Here is a 19237-nt window from a genome sequence, read left to right as displayed (position 1 = left end):
AATCCTTTCACATATTATCGTGCTATATGGACTGGAACCTTTTTAATTTGTTTAAGTGGAAACCGCTAATCAATAGGCAAATGATTCATGTAACTGGATAGGTTTTTGCTGTTTATATTGACATGCGCCCCCCGTTATTTGCAGGAAAGACATTATGATATGTAAAAAGAAACAAGCTACTTTGGGTCATTGTTACGGCTGGAAATGTCGATTTTCCTTCTCCGCTCGAATGAATCTGATTCCGTCCTGGCAGGTGAGCCAGCGCTGCGGGACAGATAGCTCGGCAGAGGCTCCTTAGCAGATATTGTGTATCGGCTGTTCAAACAGCCCGAGTGGTCAAGGTCAGTTCCTCCGGCGCTTTCTTCAGCCAGTTTGTCCAGCACGAAGAAGAGGCCGCACACAGTCTTGAGCTTGCACCGGCCTGAGCAGTGTATACACGGAAACACAGATGATCTGTATGTGTGTGTGCGTGTATGAGGTAATGACTATTTTTTCTCGTTCACGCGTCTCCGTAAAACGAGAGTCTAAGCACTGAAAGGACGTTTGTGAACGTGGGGCTTCGGCGCCTTTCGCACGGGCGTGTGGGAACTCCCCCGCTTTCAGCCCGAGCGTGACACCCAGTCTCACACGAGAGGCAACCTCATCACTTTAAGTGTTGCTTGGAAAAAACGCCGCGCACTTTATAAGGGGAAACAGCGCGGATTGCTGGAAAGCAGATTCAGTAATGTAGTGGAGCGTCTCCATCGCCCTCTTTTAAACACATTCTTGCGTCAATGAAGGAACCATGATGCGATGGAAAAGATCGCGCAATTGCAGCCTTCAGCTCCTAGCACAGGCATGCTTGATTTTTATGGCCAGACTTTAGTATTTTTCTTTTTACATAAAAATGAGAGGCCAGCGGAGTTCTGGGTGCAGATAAAAATCATCAAAGCGTTGATTAAAGAGAAACAGGTAAAGGGGTTCCGTTTGTGGCGCTAACGATGGCAGTAATTGCATAAGTGGGACCATATTTCTGGATTACTGACTGCGCAAGCACCATACTGGACTGCATGGCACATTTAAAAAGCCTTCGTCAGTGGAGCGGCTTAACCGTTATGAAGTTGTCGCTCAAGTTAAAGTTTTTCATTGCTCATAGAGCCAGTTTTAAGAGAAAGAGCCGTTTTTCCCCTTATTTGGGCAATAGGGTTCACTTATTTGCAATTTTTGTACTCAACACATACGCAATTTTTTTTTTTTATCATGAAAGTTACTTGATGTTGACATTATCCTCAAATAGAAGAGAGTATGTTCTTAATGTAACAAAAAGAGCAAAAGAAAGAAACGGTTCCGTGACTGGTTTGCGGGGTTTGACATGCTCTGGGTTGCCAAACCCATCAGCGAAATCGTGTGTGCAAAAATAACTTCATCACCTAAATCAAAACAGTCGGCGGCGTGGAGAGCGGCGGACTGCCGACAGTGGAGAGTACGGCGGCGCGCACGGCGAGAGCGCGCGGCGTGGCCCCGGCGGTCGCGGCGCTGTACGAGAGCGCGCAGGAATGCCCCCCGCTAGCTTCACGTCTCGTTGAACTGAACAATCTGAATGAAGTGGAGGAGTTTCAGGACGCTTACCCTTACCACGTTTATTACTTTGGTCTTCGCCACTCAAGGGAAGTTGTTGTTGTAAGTTTATAGGTATGAAAAAAGTCATAAAAAAATTCCAACTTTTAATTATATATTTAATTATATAACTCATCCCATGAAAAAAAACAAAAAAACAAAACGATGCGTGTAAAGGGATGTTCTTTAGCATCACTGGACGTAGTGTTGTGTTCGCACTCGTCTTTGGAAAAGCCTTTAAAAGCAGCCCCTCAGGAGTGCTGGGAAGCTGTGTGTGTGTGTGTGTGTGTGTGTGTGTCTGTTGGTGTTCCCCGTTCTCCCAAGCAACACACAACAACAGCGGCGCCTGTTTAAAGCTGTGCTTTTACAATTTATCAAATAAATCTGATGCCTCGGTGTTGCGGTTCGGGCCGCACAGTAGTTTCCAGCAGAATAACACGCTGAACAAGCAGCCCATTGTGGACTGAGTTTGGACGAGAGGAGGACCCCCAAGGTGCGAATTAACGATGGCGGCCTGGTGTAATCAGGATAAATAGTTCAGTATGAAGAGGAGAGAAAAGCAGGACAGGGACAGAGGAGAGCACTATCTGTCTCTCACGTCCACACCCCATGGGGCTCCAGGAGACAGTGCCAAAGTAGCTCAGCCCCTGCAGGTCACAATGTCATTTATTCCCACCCAGGCTTCCCTCCAGAGTTCTCTTTCTTTTTCTGTTCAATCCCGATCTTTGAGTTGCGAGTGTGGCGAATCTCAAACTAACGATGACACAGCGCGGTAGGCGAGCGGAGCCTCTCGGTACCGTCCAGTTGCTTGTGGTGTGATGTCTTATGACTCTGCAGATCTCAGACACGTGTCCCTAGCGAGTCCCAGATCTCAGACACGTGTCCCTAGCGTGTCCCAGATCTCAGGCACGTGTCCCTAGCGTGTCCCAGATCTCAGACACGTGTCCCTAGCGTGTCCCAGATCTCAGACACGTGTCCCTAGCGAGTCCCAGATCTCAGACACGTGTCCCTAGCGTGTCCCAGATCTCAGACACGTGTCCCTAGCGTGTCCCAGATCTCAGACACGTGTCCCTAGCGTGTCCCAGATCTCAGACACGTGTCCCTAGCGAGTCCCAGATCTCAGACACGTGTCCCTAGTGTGTCCCAGATCTCAGACACGTGTCCCTAGCGAGTCCCAGATCTCAGACACGTGTCCCTAGCGTGTCCCAGATCTCAGACACGTGTCCCTAGCGTGTCCCAGATCTCAGACACGTGTCCTAGCGTGTCCTAGATCTCAGACACATGTCCCTAGTGTGCAGGGAGAAGAACAGGTACACTGCAGCGAGGATCAGCCTTGCCGTTCCATACAGTCTCACACAGTCTCACACAGTCTCACACGGTCTCACACAATCTCCCACAATCTCCCACAATCTAACATAAATTAAGTTTTTGCACATCACCAGCGTGACCTGGGGACTTTATGTCAGTTCCATTGCTTTCTTTCACACGTATGTGCATCTGTGCAAGCATCTTTAAATGGAGTATTTAATAGATTTTCCAACCCTGTCTTTGCTTGTTGAAAATTGCACTTGACGGGTCAGATGCCAGAAAAGGGGGAGGGATGGGGGGTGTAATTGTTCAAAAAACATTTTGATTCTTGCAAACAGCACCAGATAGGCCATGGCCATAAAACTTTAAAGGGAAGCTACTGAGCCACATGTTCATCTGCTCAATGCTTGGCTGGTTTCAGAATTCAGTGAACTCTGATCATTAAATAAATATAAAAGGTGAAACGTTTCTTTCCCAAGATGATGCAGAATGAGCTTTAAAGGCGTTGCACGGGTTTTTCTTATGTGACAGGACAATTTTTTTATAAGGCAGAAGGTTTTCCTGGATCAGTCAGGCTTGTTGAGTTTGGGAAGCTTTGTCAACGGCGTTAATATTTTAAATCTGCAATTGCCTGCCAGTTAGGGTTACGTGTTTTTACAACTCCCACAGAGGATGCTGGAACTATTTGATCTAACAGAAGCCTCTGTGAATATTTAGTTTGATCAACAGAAAAGGGCAATGAAGAGCTTGGCCTCATAGTACATGCGCAGTACACCACCCCCACCCCCCGACACACACACCCAGACCCGTTTACAGTAGTATCCGTCTGTATGTGAACTTGACAGGAAAAGCTTTCAAGATGCGGATCATTCAGCAAATGGAGAGATTGCGTTTCAGAGCAGTTTTTTATCCCCCCTTTCACAGCCTGGTCTGCATTGCTTACGAGTAAATAGTATTTCAATTTGAAAGGAACCTGTTTGGAGCCATAAAGTTGTGTTCTTGGCAGTGCTCACAGGGAGCCGAGTCCTTCTGATTGGAAGCACTTGTGGAGTAATTGCGGCCTAGTTAGACCTGATTGCCGATTCTGTGTTTGGATAGCAAACTGCAGTGGCGCTTCTACAAATTACACCAGAGTTCATACGTGTGTACCGGCTTCACTGTTGTGATGGAGACCGGGGAAAGCGCCTGTTGTGTTGCATGGCGCGGCACCTTCCCGCCCGCGACCCCCGAGTAGTGATGGAGTAATGATAGCACAGCACGGAGGATGGTACCAACTTGGCAAGGAAGTTGGCTTTCTCCCCAAACTAACTCTCTGGACCGGGCCACCACTTCCCAGTCCTTCTCTACAAGTGCTCAGGTTTCGCTCGTGTTGCCTGGAAACCAACCGGCCAGCTCCTAGCTATGGTCGCCTGGCTCTCACCCTCCGTAAACCGCAACCTCTACGTATGACGATCACTCCATTGGGCATGGAGGTGACTGTGGGAGTGGTTAAGGATGACTGACAGTGGCGTCAGACCGCAGGGTCACTGGGTGTTATTATTTGTAAGACAGTCAGACAGGAGACGGACGCGCCCCCGAGCGAACGGGACGAACCCAGAAGAGGTCCTGCAAAGCGCGGAACCGTCCGGAAGGCAGCGGGAGCTTAGTGTCGTTTAAGAGCCCTCAGGTTTCCCGTCTGTAGAGGTTCACCGAAGATGTCTGAAGGGACTGGTGTTCAGGGTCATTTAAAGGGCCAATTTTCGTCTGCAGTAAATGGCAGGACCAAAAATATTGAATATAATAGTAATGATAGAGTAATGCAAAAGTACCTCCAAAACTGTACATTATTGATGAAGACTAAAATGGCGCAAATAATGACCGAATTCCGTCGTGGCCGATCATGACACTAAACTGATTCTCCTTTGTGATGTTTCAGATGACAGTGAGACAGTAGATGGCATGTACGACACGGAGCTCGCAGCGGCGGCTGCCGAGAGTGCAGAGGAGGAGACGGAAGACAGCATCATGTCGCCGATCGCCGTGGGACCCGCCTCTCCGCAGCCCCACAATGAGGACTTCACCCCGAAAGAGGGCTCGCCCTACGAGGTGCCAGTCTACATTCCCGACGACATTCCCATCCCTGCCAACCTGGAACTGCGGGAGTCCTCCGTGCCGGGCGCCGGACTCGGAATCTGGGCCAAGACCAAAATCGGGATGGGCGAACGTTTCGGACCGTACAACGGACTGCAGAGCGCCACAGTTAAAGAGACCACTTACGACTGGGAGGTAGGTGACACGCATAGAACAACTGCTGCTTTCCAGAATCACGTGTTAAGGCTCTTCAGTTGTCATGCGATATACTTATGCACGGCGTAATAAGACACAGGCCGCTCCTGGGCCTGAGGTGGAGGTAAGTGAATCCTTACAGCGACTAGCTTGTCCTCCGTGGAAAGGACGGACCCTCGGAGCACAGTAAATGCGTTCAGCACGGACCCCGGGCCGTGGTTGCGCTCGTGAACGTTCGGTTTCTTCCTTCAGCCTGTTTCCTGCTTCCATTCGATGCCGTTCGCCTGATTAGCAAGGATACGGTACTTCCCACCCCCTGTGCCCTGCATCCACTACAGAGTGCACGCATTTGGTCACGCCACACAATCCAGGGCCCGGGAGAAGCAGGGCTAGTCATTTTCATTTCAGCGTGACATCGGAGGATGTCGAAGTTGCTTCAGTACGCTTGTTAGTGTCCTCTTTGACCACACCCCCTCCCTCAAGACACAACAGAGGCTCCCTTCTCGGACTGTCACACACACACACACACACACACACACACACAATCTGTTACACTCAGAGCGTAATTATATATTACGCAGGCAAGACATTTACTTTAGTGAACTTTTATTAAGGTTGAAAAACTAGCATGTTTCAGTTCTTTTTTCCTGTAACATTTCCTATTTAGGTAAAGCTTACGTCTAAAGTAAATGTTCCTGTTAAATGAGATGTTACAGTGCGTTGTTGATTCTGGCCCCGCGGGTAGTGACTCAGGTGGATGCGTCAGGTCAGTTCGGCTGCCCTGAAAGGGACGTGCGTGTGAGCGAACCCTCCACGGCACTTTTTCTCCTTGTTATTGCTCAGGACAGGTTGTTCCTCTTCTCAAACCTTAATCCCTTTCCTCCAATTCCAGTCTGCTTTCTCCATCCACCGATCTGATTCATGTGACATTTCGTAGGCGCATGCTGAGTGTCTAAAAAGAAAAGAAAAGGGAGAACGAGGAGAAGAAAGAGAAGGAGGGGTTGGTGTTTAGACTCTCACCGCATCCAGGGCACGGCTCCCAAACCTATACGCTCCCCTCTCGCCCGCGCTGGCTTGGGTTCGCCACTAATGGCGCTCATCAGGCCCCGAGCCCGAGAAAAGGCTTGTCTGCGTGTCTGCCTGACACCACGCTCGGATTTCAGGCCCGATTTACGCGCTTGGGCACTTTCGTCGGACTTTTTATGCGGAAAGCTCTCAAGGCTCCACTTGACAGCGTAACGATTGACGAGGAGCCCGTCTACGAGACGCTGTTCGCACAATCACGTACAGGGACCCGCCGACGCACGCACACACACACACACACAGAGCTCCCACACACCCGCTGAAGACCAGAGAGACATCTGTTGGACCATCTGTGACAAACCATCTATAAAAGTGATACTCTCAGACAGCTGCCGGAAACCTGGTGAAGACAAAATCCTGTCGCCTCATTTCAGGATTGGCTCTGTTCAATTTAAGTGCATTATTTTGCAATGTTTTCCCTCTTTTCTAAGAGTTTATGGTAGCTTTTTTTTTAAAATAAAAGTTTATCTCTGTAATAGCTATGGTGAGTGTTCGTTTATAGCCGGTTCTGTGAAAGTGAAACATTAGGTGGCACCTCGGAAGGACCCGCCCACAGCCAGCGCAGGAAGGATATAAGAAAACTCTCCCCGCCGTGCTTTCCGAGACATGCCGCCTGCCTCTGTCGTTGGCAGGGGCCAGGAGGCCCCGGGCTCCTATCACAGATAGTCATAACAGCCAGGAATGGATAGCCATCAGCAGGGCTCCCAGAGGAGCCGGACCGGAGCACATCAGCGTGTCGTCCCGGCCCTTACACACACGGAGTGTGTGGAGGGAGGGGCGGGGCTAATGGCACAGGGTCAGAGGTGTTAATAGAACCGGATTAGAACAGAACCACGGCAAACCTAGCCCGGGCAAACACTCGTGCTGTGTGAGAGTCAGTTTTGGCTCACACACGCAGAACTCTCACGGGAATTATGGGGAGTAAGCCGGGTATAGCTCCATAGGTCTGTGGTGTTTCTTTACACTCGCTGAGCCGCAGATGGAATTTGTAAACATGGCACGGTCTACATGTACACTTGAGGCTGGCAGCATCCCAGATTGAGGAACATGCATACATACACACAAACACATACATACACAAACACTGTTATTGATTAATAACTCATGTTGTCTGAGAGTGTGCAGCCTCTGTTACTTGTGTATACGTATTTGTGTGTGTTTGTGTATGTGTGGTGTATGTATTTGTCTGTGTATGTGTGTGTCTGTTTATGTGGTGTTTGTATTTTGTGTGTGTGGTGTATGTGAGTGTGTGTGTGTGTGTGTGTGTGTGTATTTGCGTATTGTATGTATTTTTGTGTGTGTGGTGTATGTATTTGAGTGAATGTGTGTGTGTGTGCGTGTGTGTGTGTGTGTGGTGTATGTATTTGAATGCGTGTGTCTGTGGTGTTTGTATTGGAGTGTGTGTGTGTGCGTGCATGTGTCTATTGAGTGTGAGGCCCATGCTGCCCCGCACAGGTGTGAGGTAATGAGAGCGCCAGCTGTAGGTGCAGGAAGAGGAGGCGTTGCACGGCCGGTCCCCCGAGCTCCGTCTGTCTCCAACTGAGGAGGTGTTAACTCAGATTCATTTCAGCGAGACGGACAGCTCAATCTGCTCGGCTCCTAGCCCCGGGGCCCGGAGCCCACAGACGGCCCCCTGCCCGCCGTCTGCCCGCCAATCTGAGACACAGGACACGGGCCGTCTCTTTAAAAGCCATTATGCTTCCCTTTATCACAACATAATATAACGGCAGCCCCTGATGCGGGCTGCTTCAATCAGCCGTGTTCCTCTGGAAGGGTCTCAAGAGGAAGGCCTGGGGCCAGTGGCCCTGTCGGTTTAGGGACTCGATGGTGCGATGCGCCATTATGAGAGGGGCGGATCCGTGCTCGATACGGCATTGACTGGAGCGTTGGGAAGGCTGCGGAATGTCGAGCGCACTGACATCACCTGACACTGACAGTCGATTCTGAAATTCTGTCAGATAGACTCCGTAGGGGACCACTGTCACTGTTTGGACCCTTCTGTTATTAGACACAGATATATCTAGAGGGGACATGAGTGTGTGTGTGTGTGTGTGTGTGTGTGTTATCCATTTATCCTGAAACAATGTCATTTTTTCAGTGTATTTGGTAATTGCATGGGTGTTGTGTATCTGATAAAATGGTACATTTGTATCATGTACCCGGTATTCACTATCATTTGACAGACGTGTTTGTGACACCATGAATTCACTGATCCTATGCTTAACCGAGTCTTGCAATAACATGAACAACACCGGTAGCATTTTAGACCTTTTTTCAGACTCCAAGCCTTGCAGACTCTTCTCTTTAGATACGTCTCGGACTTGTGGTAGGAAGACTTTAATTAATAAATATAAACATGGACTCTCCAACTAAAGCATGAGGAATAGATACTTCTTAGATTCTTATATTTGCATACATCGCACATAAATGTTCCTGAGTCGGAAGCATTTTTTGGCGTAAAGATAAAAATTCATTTGTATGTGGTCGGTATCTTGGTTGAAAACGAATTCAGTCATTAACATAAACATTTCACCAGCCTGGGTGCACCCTCGCAATCCTCACTCGTGTAACTACATGCCTTTCACGTGAGTTTCACTACTGACTAACCCACAGAGGTTACTGTCTAATACGCTTTACAATTAATCACTAAATAATAAGCCTGGAGTTTAAGGAGTTAAACAGGTTTCAGTCGCCCTAAACGAAATCAGTAAACAGCGCGTATCTTGTGCACGGCCAATAAGGTCCTGAACAGGGGCTTTCTGGTCCGGCGACGCTCGTATCAGTCCGGCTGCCGCCGAGCGCGCCGCTGCCGGGAGCGAGAAACAAACGGCCTGTGGTCTCCACTCTGGGGCAGGCCCACACAGTTGCACTGGCCAAGCTGTGATTAGGCATGTTTTTAGTGGTAATCTAATTTAGTGTGCGAGCGTACGGAAGGCGGTGCCACTGATACTCCTTTATTCGGCCCGCTCGGCCTGGCCGGATAGAGGCTTCCTTATGCCCCGCACTCACATTCTGCCCTGAGACAAAGGGCCCAATGTGTCAGGGTGAATCAGAGGGGACTCTCGGAGTGAAAGAGCTCCGCCGTGGCGTTTCTTCCAAAGCCAGATTAATGGTGTGTACACATGCCATGCCCTCGCGCTGTGACGGTGGGGTGGGGTGGGGGGGCGTGGCCGGATTTTGAGTGAGCTCTTCCCTGTCTTTACTGCTGACTTTTCCTGTCATCATCCATCATCGAACCCTCATCTACACGTCCGCGAGCTCGGCCCGGTTGGTTCGATCCGCCGCGTCGTTTCCTTTCACGCCTCTGCAAGCCCAGGTCGGACGGGTATTTTTATTTATTTTTTTGTCCTACAGAGCAGAAATGGTGGTGGTGAGGAACTTCAGTGCAGAGTCAATGGGTCCTACTTGAGAGTGTGAGAGTGTTTCGTGGCGACGGCGAGAGAGGCCATTTTCATTTTCGTTTTCATGTGGAAAGTGCCCCACTCGCTCTTCAGATGAGCTGCAGTGCTGTTGTTAAGGAGTACGGGTTAGTACGCGTGCCTTACTCAAGTTCGCCATTCAGTTCCTGCGCGAGTTTCTGCCATCGGTGCCCAGGCGCTTTCTCTGTGCTGCAGGCACATCACCCATCTCGCTGCCTCTCAACTTCAAAGGGCTCTGACCTCGCGATGACTTTGCCGCAGTGCAAACTGTTTGCCTTTGTGGCGTTTGGTACTTTTCCATATCAGCATTATTCATTCTACCCAAAGAAAAAAAAAAAAAAACAACTCTTAGCTGCCATTTTCAGGTATTTGCTATGCTGTTGACTTAGTGATACCCAGGACAGGACGTGTTCGCTTTGTGCCTCTGGCGTACGTGACTGATGCTCTATTCTCCGGGCCTGTTCCTCGTAGGTCTGCCGAAATTCCTTTGTGTCCTGATCCCTCCTTGACAGCTGGCTTTCACGCCTGCGGTCGGCTCTTGTTTGTTCTAGCGCCGACGCCACGCCTCGCCGCTATCTATCCCAACCCTACCTTTGACCTCTGAGTTTGCTCGCCCTCGGGCCGTTGGGGGCGTCCAGCATCCTTGAGCGGGGCGGGGGGGCGGGGGTGGGGGTCATCGTGGGTGGGGCAGCATCCAGCAGAGGTGAGACCTCAGCGATGAGGGTGGAGGAAGGTTAGCAACCGGGGGGAAGGCCGAAGACAGAGAACAGAAATGCTGTCTCTTGAGATGCAGACCTTGGGTGACCTTCTCACCACCTGATCCCCTTTTGTTTCTTGGACATTACAGTTATTGTTTGTATGGTCTCATAATGCTAAATGTACTGAAAACATAAAAGTACATTTGCCATTTTTACTTGTGATGAAGCAAGAATCTAAATTAACTTTATAAATTCTAAATATCTATATGGTAGGAACAGTAAAGAGGACACGTTCAGTTCCTTTAATGAAGGAGAAACCGAAAGTCATAGTGATCCATCCTGGTCTGCTCTTCCGCGGTGATTCAGATGTCGCTCATAACCCAAGAATAAGTCCCTGCATGCCCAGAACTTTGCTAAACGGGGAATAAACTCTGACGCTACTATCCGTATGGAAGCCGCTGGGTAAATATTCCGACTCGCTTGCCCGTATGGCGTAAACTCAGATCTTCCCTGTGGTCTTCCTCTGCACTGGTGACCAGATCCGTGTGGTTTCGCGTCATTTAAAGAAAAACCTGGATTTACACACGAAAAGGAGGAACACATAAAAACATCGTGGCTTCACTCTGGCCTGTAATATCTTCCATTCACATTCATTTTATGTAGGTTTTAAACATGCCATTAACCAATTTAATCCAATTTTCCCCGTTTTCGGAGTACTGGACTAGAACAGATTAGATCTAATATTAAACATATGGTGTGTGTGGCTGCAGAAACAGCATCGCAGTGTTTTCTAGACCTGTGAAAAAATCCCTGTTTTGCGTTGCGTCCCTGAGCAAACATTGTCAATTATTTCCTTGAACATGGTAATTGATAGCAAGGGAAGCAGGCCGCAAATTAAACGTCAAGATTGATTACCACACTGATGCCTTATCATTTGTTAATAACCAATTACCCCCATCTGTTAATTAATCTTGGACCTTAATGAAAGTTATATAGAGAACAGGGCAATTAAGGTCTACTTTTTTCTTTGTTGTTGTTGTTGCTTTTCTTTGTTTCTTTTATCCTACATCTGTGGAATTCAGATATGAATGCAAAAGGGAAATCTTCTACTTTCTACACCTTTTCAAAAGTGTTCTTTTTGTTTTGGAGGAGCAGGTGACCAGATCACTCACTCTCCCTCCCTCCATGTCACGCTTTCATTCTCCCTCACTCTCTCTCCGTGTCTTTTACACACACACACACACACACACACACACACACACACACACACACACACGCGTGCACACACGCACCCTCTCCGTGAGCACCCATCATTCAGGAGTGTGTTGATAAATGGCCCCATCTGGGTGTCTGCTGGCCCCGGGGCCACTGCAGATACTGCCGCTGCCCTTGGCTGCGCTGGTGCTGTTTGTCACGGCTGTTTACGCTGCTAATCACGGTGGGATTTTCACACTGGAAACGTGTGCTTGTCCCGCTGAGCACTGCTGTGCCTCCTTCCACTGTCAGGAAACAGCAGCGAATGCTAGATTCTGATGACCATGATGAAGCATAATGACTTATGTTGAACGTGTGTGTGTGTGTATAGACTGAGATGAAATTACATATTACACATTTACTTCACTTTGCCCTGTATTACCATTCACCATACAGTTCCTTTGAAAGAGAAAATAAAGACGTTTTTCAAACCAGGCACTCACCTCTTTTTATCAGCCTCAGATCATTTTAAAAGGCCAATAACAAGGCACACATGAACAGTAATCACGGGAAAGCGGCTTTGAGGGCCAACGTTGATAATAATGAATAACACAATAAATTCCTAATGACATCAACCGCTGGATGAGAATGCAGTGAAGAAGAAATATTTCTGAAGTTGCTCCAGCTCCGAGCACTTTGTCTCTGTTAAAGCAACAGTCCAACACCCCAGGTGTCTCATTAAATGTCTCCCGCTTTCAAAAGGTGAATTTTTAATGTTTTTTTTTTGTTGTTTTTTTTCAGATCTGCAGCATTGGTCTTCAGATTTAAAATAGCAGTGCTGACTTCAGAACCGAAAGACAACGATGGCTTTGTGTTAAAACGTGTTGAAGTGTTAAATTTGTCTTTACTGGATAGAGCTCCTGGCTCGGGCACGGATTTTTCTCTTTCAGCTGTGTGGGAGAAGGGAGTTCTATTTCAGGTGCATCCCTGCTTACGTTCCGTCTGTCTCCGACGTGAGCCGTCTCCGTAAATCTGTCCTCCCTTCGCAGGGCGCACGCTTCACTCTCGTTTCCATCTGTAGCACCGCTTGCTTTAGTCAAGACACTATTTAAAGATGGAGCACAAATTTGTCTCCAAGTGGGGTGATATCATGCTTGTGTGTTATGACACGCTGAAACATACAGTGAGCCTGTGGGAGACATTGTTGGTCACTTTTTTCAAATCAATGTCTGCTCTGAGAACCGTTGTCAAAATTGGTTTTTACAATGTGTCTGGGTGTTGTTTCTGCTCAGATTTTTAATGCTCTGATTCAGTGACGTGGCTTGTTTTTGTTTGGGGAAAATGTGACTAAAGTTTTTTTTTATATGAGTCACACAGACATGTCAGAGTTGAAACTAGTCAGTGTATTAAAGTTGTTTTTTCATAGAGTGTGAACAAGTGCTTGGTAGTACCATGTACTTAGCAATCCTCTGTTTGCTAATAGGATCAGAAGATAGGATAGAGTCTCTCTCTCTATTTCAAACACACGCAGACACACTCGGTGTTATCACATGAGACAGGGTGTGTAGACTCTGAGTGTGTGTGTGAGGATGAGGTGTCTGAAGGTTTCGGTTCCCTGTACTTTGTCTGTTTGTCTCCATGGCAATGTTCAAGTCTTCAGTCATTCTGTCCTGACAAGCCGTCCAACGGTCACATGCTTTCTCACGTGCTCCTGTGATCTCCGGAGCAGGTTCCCCGTACCACGTCGTACCAGCATCCAGCCCGGGCGTCGCGCGCCTGCATCCCGGAACTAATCTGCGACTGTCACCTGAGGTGACCGCCGCGCCGACAGACCCAGCAGATACTCGCCTTATCGCCGTTTCCATTCTCTCGGACCAGGTGGACGACTTCAGTACGATCCACAGACTTTAAATAAATATGCGTCACGGCGCTCGATAAGCCAATGACACCTCGTCCTTGATAAGGCCCTGTTTCGGGGCGAGATATGATTTGGAGTGTGCACAAAAACAACGATAGAAGTCATTGCGCTCGGCAGGGCCACTCACAGGAAGGCAGGTTCACACTCTTCTCGGGCCGGCCGGGTCGGCCGACGCCTCGGCGGGGCCCCGGATCACTGCACGGATCAGCTGTCGCGGAGTCACTTACCAGTCACACATGTCCACGCGCATTTACACACACTCGGACACACACGCACCGTGCAGGCCTGGTGATCCGCAGATCAGAGCTGCGCCGTCTGCACGACATACTCACATGGCAATCCAGGGATTCATGTTTCGCAGACACAGACAGGCAGACACCATCACCTGCACCCAAACACCGACAGACACACTGCCATGCACATGGGCACGCATACCTTCAACAAGACAAAGAACCTTCTGTTTAATTGCCTTTTAAGTCTTTTAAGACAACGAAAGTTCAAAATAACGCTACATATATATATGCATATATGGTGTTTTGGGGCTCAAAAACGACTGAGAAAGAAATTGAGACAGGATTTAAAAAAAACCACTTCTCCCTCTCTTCTCCTGTCTTCATCATTGTCACGGGGTGAAGCGCTCCTCTTCCTCCTCCTGCTCTTCCTCTTCCTCTTCCTCTCCTCTCCTCTCCTCTCCTCTCCTCTCCCCTGTTGAGCTCTTGGACCTCGGTCCTTCTAATTCAGCCTTATCAGTGCAGTAATTTAGTCTGCACAGCTTGGGTTTCTGTCAGCCACCACTGACTCATTGTGGCACGCAGCTGTAGTTTAGATAAACCCCCAGACGGAACAAAGTCCCCCTGACCTTTACACACCCAATCACACTGGTTTCCCCCAAAACTAATTTCTGCGGCTCTCAGGGCTGGGAGGGCGTTAGAGAGGGGATGAGTGAGCAGGAAAGCGAGTAGGGGGAGAGCGAGAGAGAGAGAGAGAGAGAGAGGGAGGGAGAGAGAGAGAGAGGGAGGGAGGGAGGGAGCACAAGAAGGCAGGAGAGGAGAGGGAGTATCAGGATCCCTGGTTGCCCTGGCCGAGCGTGCTGTGGCCCTGCGAGTTCGGGCCACTGTGCTGTGAGCTGCCAGCACAGGAATCCATCACCCTCCATACAGGAGCACATGAGCCACCTTCTCCTGCTTCTCACTGAGTCACTGAAACCGGTACCTCTGGCCAAATTGTGCTCTGCGCTTATTTATATCCGATATAACTAATACAATGTTAAAACTGGTTTATGTGGAAAGATGGGATATTATAAATATTGTGGCATTAATACAGCTGCTGTTGTTGTTGTTGTTGCGGCTGTGCTTGTATCAGAGAAAACTTTGGCTGTCACATCGCGGCTGTTCTTTTTTACCAGTGTCTGTTATCATCAGTCCTGTCAGCTCTGCACAACTGCCCTGCATTGTGTGACTAGCAAGTGCTGGAAGCTGAAAGAGCTCTGGGGGGGGTTACGAACGTGCACTAAAAGCTCCATTTTTCCCCTTCTGTCATCCTTCAACTTGATGAGCACTTGAAGATGTAAATCCAAAATCCCACCATCCGTCAGGCCGTCCCATCGAACCCGCCGTGAAAGGACGGAGCCGGGGCCCCGGAGCCGCTCAACGAGGGCCCCGACTCAAGTGGCCAGCCGGGCTCGGGCCGCCCACTCCTGGCTTGTCGGGGTCGTCTCTTGAGCCGGCCCGAGTGCGGGGGTTCCCAGGGAGATGGGAGGCTGCGCGCAGACACACAGGGATTAACTTTTCACATGGCTGGGGGTCCGCGCCTGAAAAGACCTGACAACCAAACGGCTTTATTAAAAAACAGAGAGAAGACGAGAGGGAGGGAGGAGAGAGGGAATTCTTCCCATGCCGGCCCTGAGAGAGGATTCTGGATATGGAGTGTCTCTCTGCGTCTTTCTTTCACTCCTTCTGCTTTACTTGCTTTTTATTGAAAGGCCCTCTTTTGAACTGAAGGTCCAGCTTTTCTCTGTCCACCTCCCTTATCCCTCTTTCCTGGACAGTTGAAAGATGGAGTCCTGAAGCCGATTATCAGTGAAGTGGGTCCATATTGCGTGTAAAGTCAGGAGGAGTCTTACCTCTCGTGATTACGCCTGTGTCTGTTCTACCATGTAAACTAATAAGACAAGTTAGATTAATGGGCTTTACATGTTACAATTCTACTGTAAAAAAAATAGAAAGGAAGATAATATTATCTTTAGGGCTAGATTTGATCTTTTCTATATAATTATTATCATTGCTCATCTTTTGAAATATTAATTTCCTTCTTTTCTGTTCTGGATATGATTGATTCCGTGTCTTGTCCTGACGCAAAAGCATATATTTTAACATCTGACATCTTAAAATGTGTTTTATTAAAAAATTGGTCAAAACAAAACAAACAAACAAACAAACAAACAAACAAGCAAACAAAAAAAAAACCAACTTTATGTGTTTGTGTAAATCCACAAACACTCAGCCGCTGAAGAGTGACTGTAATGGCTGCAGATGACAGTCTGGGGTGCAGAGGGGTGGATGTGGTTAGCAGGTTGTATCGTCCCACTGCCCTCATCTCCTAAATCAATCTCCCGCTCTTCTACACGGGCCCAAACAGCAACTGGGAATCGGTCATCTACGGGATGGATTAACGGATTACGGAATAGTCAGTTCACATTGACATATACATTTTCAATTCCATAATATGAATTTTTTTTTAAATTAGTTTTTATAAAAGACTGTTTTCCAATTTATTATTCTTTTAAAAATCTGTTTCAAAGTGCTTTGCTGTATCACTTGGGCTGTGTTAGGAAAAGCCTTTCTCATCTAGCCCTTGTGGAAATTCTAAGATGTTCTGAGTACTTGAGGTCAGGTTACTGGTGCCGCATGGATTTCTAAAAATCCAGTATAAGTCCCTCCAGTTCCTAAGACTACGGTTACCGTGCTTACTAGACGGTCCAGTTCCCAAGACTACGGTTACCGTGATTACCAGACAATCTCAGTCGCCCTGGCGTGGTCTTCTCCGCCTCAGCCATCGCATTTCAAGATAAAGCGTCCTCCTTCTTCCGTCCAGTCACTGGATCCTGCACGCGGCAGCCATGCACGTGAGCGGGCACTGGGAAAGCGATCTCGGGCTCCGAAGCCCAGCCGTTCTGCCGGTGATCACCCTCTCCTGTCCCTCGAATTCTCTCCTGTGCTTTCTCGCCTGACCCCTGCGTTTCTCCCTGCAAACGCAGAGCCTTTAAAGATCTATCCCCAGTCGTCCTCTTCCAGAGTCAAAGCATTTAAAGTCTTTGTGGTTTCCTAGTAAAACCAAACCGTGAATAAAAGCCTCTCTCTCTCTCTCTCTCTCTCTCTCTCTCTCTCTCTCTCTCTCTCTCTCTCTCTCTCTCTCTCTCACTTTCTCCCCCTCAGGTTTTTTTTTGTGTGTGCCTTGTTGTTGTAAACGGTTCCAAATCATCTTTTACTCCAGCAATTATCTACTCGCACGTTACTCCAGCGCAATTCAAATCTATTCCGCTACGAGCGCGGCGCGCCCGGCCTGGCGGGGTAAGGTCTTGATTGCTTAAATAACAATACAGAGGCTTTGGAAAGTGGTCCCAAAAGGGAATGTATTAATGCAGATGAGGGGGAACTCTGTCGTCTGCCACTAGGGAGGTTGATTAAGGTAGAAAAGTGAAAAAAAAAAAAATTATAAAAATCTTGGGAAAAAACAGATTGACTGAGCCTCACTACTGTGGCAGGATACTTAGAAAAAAAGGAACATGTACATGGAAACACGTGCACACCCGCGTGCATGCCCACGTATTTTGAATCTGTTTCTCCTTATTCACACCTAAAACTTTTTTTCCCCCTTCATGCACGCGCACGCGTGCGTCTAAACGGACATATTTGCGGTGGCTGTCTGGCTTATGAAAGCCAGCAGGGATTGTTCTTGAATTAGGCAAAGTCAGGGGTACCTAAATAGGGCCTGAGGAGTAGAGGGGAAACAGGGGTCAGGTCTGGATAGTGCCTGAATTAGGCGAACCATTCAGGGCTCCGTGAAAAGCCTCGGGGCTCTTTCTCCCCCCAAGCAAATTGGGAGGAAATCTGGCTATTGTCACGTGTTTTGAAGTGGCTGGGGATTTAGTGGGGTGCTTACCTACAGATGAAAGCTGAGACATTAAGGCAGCACTGCTAGGCAGGGTGGACAGATAGACCGGTAGGGAAGAGGCTCCGGTCAACGGGGACGGCTTAAAAACGTTGGCTACTGTCAGCTGAACCCTGGACTTAGAGGAAATTAAGTTTTTGTAATAGCCCTAGAGCGGTTAGAGAGGCGGCACTCAGATAGGTTTTAAACAGTCTGGAGCACGGACTTGCCCAACTGCCGATTGCACTAGACCGCGTTAAAGTCGCATTCAAAACAGGATAGAAAGCGGAGCATTCGCGCTGTTTAACACGTAGGTGCTGCGCGTTACGGTGGTGAAGATTGCGCCACAGCACACGTCTGGTCAGCTCCGATGCCCGCTGTGTCCTGGGTTGTCGTCCCCCCGGCCACGTGCCGTGGCGTGTGTGTCATTTTGCGATGCCGTTTTCTTATGTTTGTGCGTGAGCGGGAGACACTCGAACACAGGCCGGGCCTGTCAGAGAAAGCGGGAGTAGAGCAACGCCTCGCCGCTGAGCAGTCGGGTAGCTCTCCGCTGGGCACAACGCCAGCCTTCCTGTATGGCATTGAGGGGGTACCGAGCTCCCCTCGCTCTTGCTCTCTCGCCTGCTTAGCTTTTCTTTCTCGACCCCTTGTCCTGGGAGGCAGAGGAGAATAGACCAAAAAAAGGTTTGGGTTTGGCAGCGTGTTTTCTCTGCAGCGCCATGGCCAATAATTCACAAGGACGTGGAAGTGAGATAGCTATTTTTATTTTTAATGCATACTTTCAAACTGACAGGATTGCTTAATCTCTCCATGGCTAAACCTTTGCCAGAGAGGATTCCAACAGGAACCCAATTAGTATGTTCGCATTAGTATGTGGACTTTGCCGTTAGCGTCGACTACAACGCCATCTCTGCATCTGCTTCTGTAGTTATACATCCAGAGTGGCAAGGTAATAAGGTAGTAGGGTAGTAAGGTAGTAGGGTAATACGGTAATAAGGTAGTAGGGCAGTAAGGTAGTAGGGTAATACGGTAATAAGGTAGTAGGGTAGTAAGGTAGTAGGGTAATACGGTAATAAGGTAGTAGGGTAGTAAGGTAGTAGGGTAGTAAGGTAGTAAGGTAATAAGGTAGTAGAGTAGTAAGGTAGTAGGGTAATAAGGTAATAAGGTAGTAGGGCAGTAAGGTAGTAGGGTAATAAGGTAATAAGGTAGTAGGGTTGTAAGGTAGTAGAGTAGTAAGGTAGTAGGGTAATAAGGTAGTAGGGTAATAAGGTAGTAAGGTAATAAGGTAGTAGGGTAGTAAGGTAGTATGCTAGTAAGTTAGTAAGGTAATAAGGTAGTAGGGCAGTAAGGTAGTAGGGTAATAAGGTAATAAGGTAGTAGGGTTGTAAGGTAGTAGAGTAGTAAGGTAGTAGGGTAATAAGGTAGTAGGGCAATAAGGTAGTAAGGTAATAAGGTAGTAGGGTAGTAAGGTAGTATGCTAGTAAGTTAGTAAGGTAATAAGGTAGTAGGGTAGTAAGGTAATAGGGTAGTAAATTAGTAAGGTAGTAAGGTAATAAGGTAGTAGGGTAGTAAGGTAGTACGCTAGTAAGTTAGTAAGGTAATAAGGT

General features: G+C 48.2%; 1 protein-coding gene and 1 long non-coding RNA gene across 11 annotated transcripts in view; one reads left to right on the top strand and one right to left on the bottom strand.

Moving 5' to 3' along the window:
• Window positions 1-19237, top strand: part of prdm16 (PR domain containing 16) — a 184611-nt gene that overhangs the window by 53297 nt on the left and 112077 nt on the right. For all 10 annotated transcript variants that reach the window (XM_081703264.1, XM_081703266.1, XM_081703263.1 and 7 more), the window contains exon 2: window positions 4820-5169. In XM_081703264.1, the coding sequence (XP_081559390.1) occupies window positions 4820-5169 (350 nt within the window). The remainder of the gene's footprint in view (window positions 1-4819; window positions 5170-19237) is intronic.
• On the bottom strand, window positions 15863-18801 carry LOC145652633 (uncharacterized). The gene is made up of 2 exons (XR_014118900.1): window positions 16491-18801; window positions 15863-16136 (listed from the first exon to the last, which is right to left on the bottom strand). It is a non-coding gene; the product is annotated as an uncharacterized LOC145652633 (long non-coding RNA).

The sequence above is a fragment of the Electrophorus electricus genome, chromosome 20, assembly GCF_041902795.1.
Source record: "Electrophorus electricus isolate QZ-2024a chromosome 20, ASM4190279v1, whole genome shotgun sequence".
Lineage (NCBI taxonomy): Eukaryota > Metazoa > Chordata > Actinopteri > Gymnotiformes > Gymnotidae > Electrophorus > Electrophorus electricus.
This window is presented reverse-complemented; position numbering and strand designations above follow the sequence as displayed.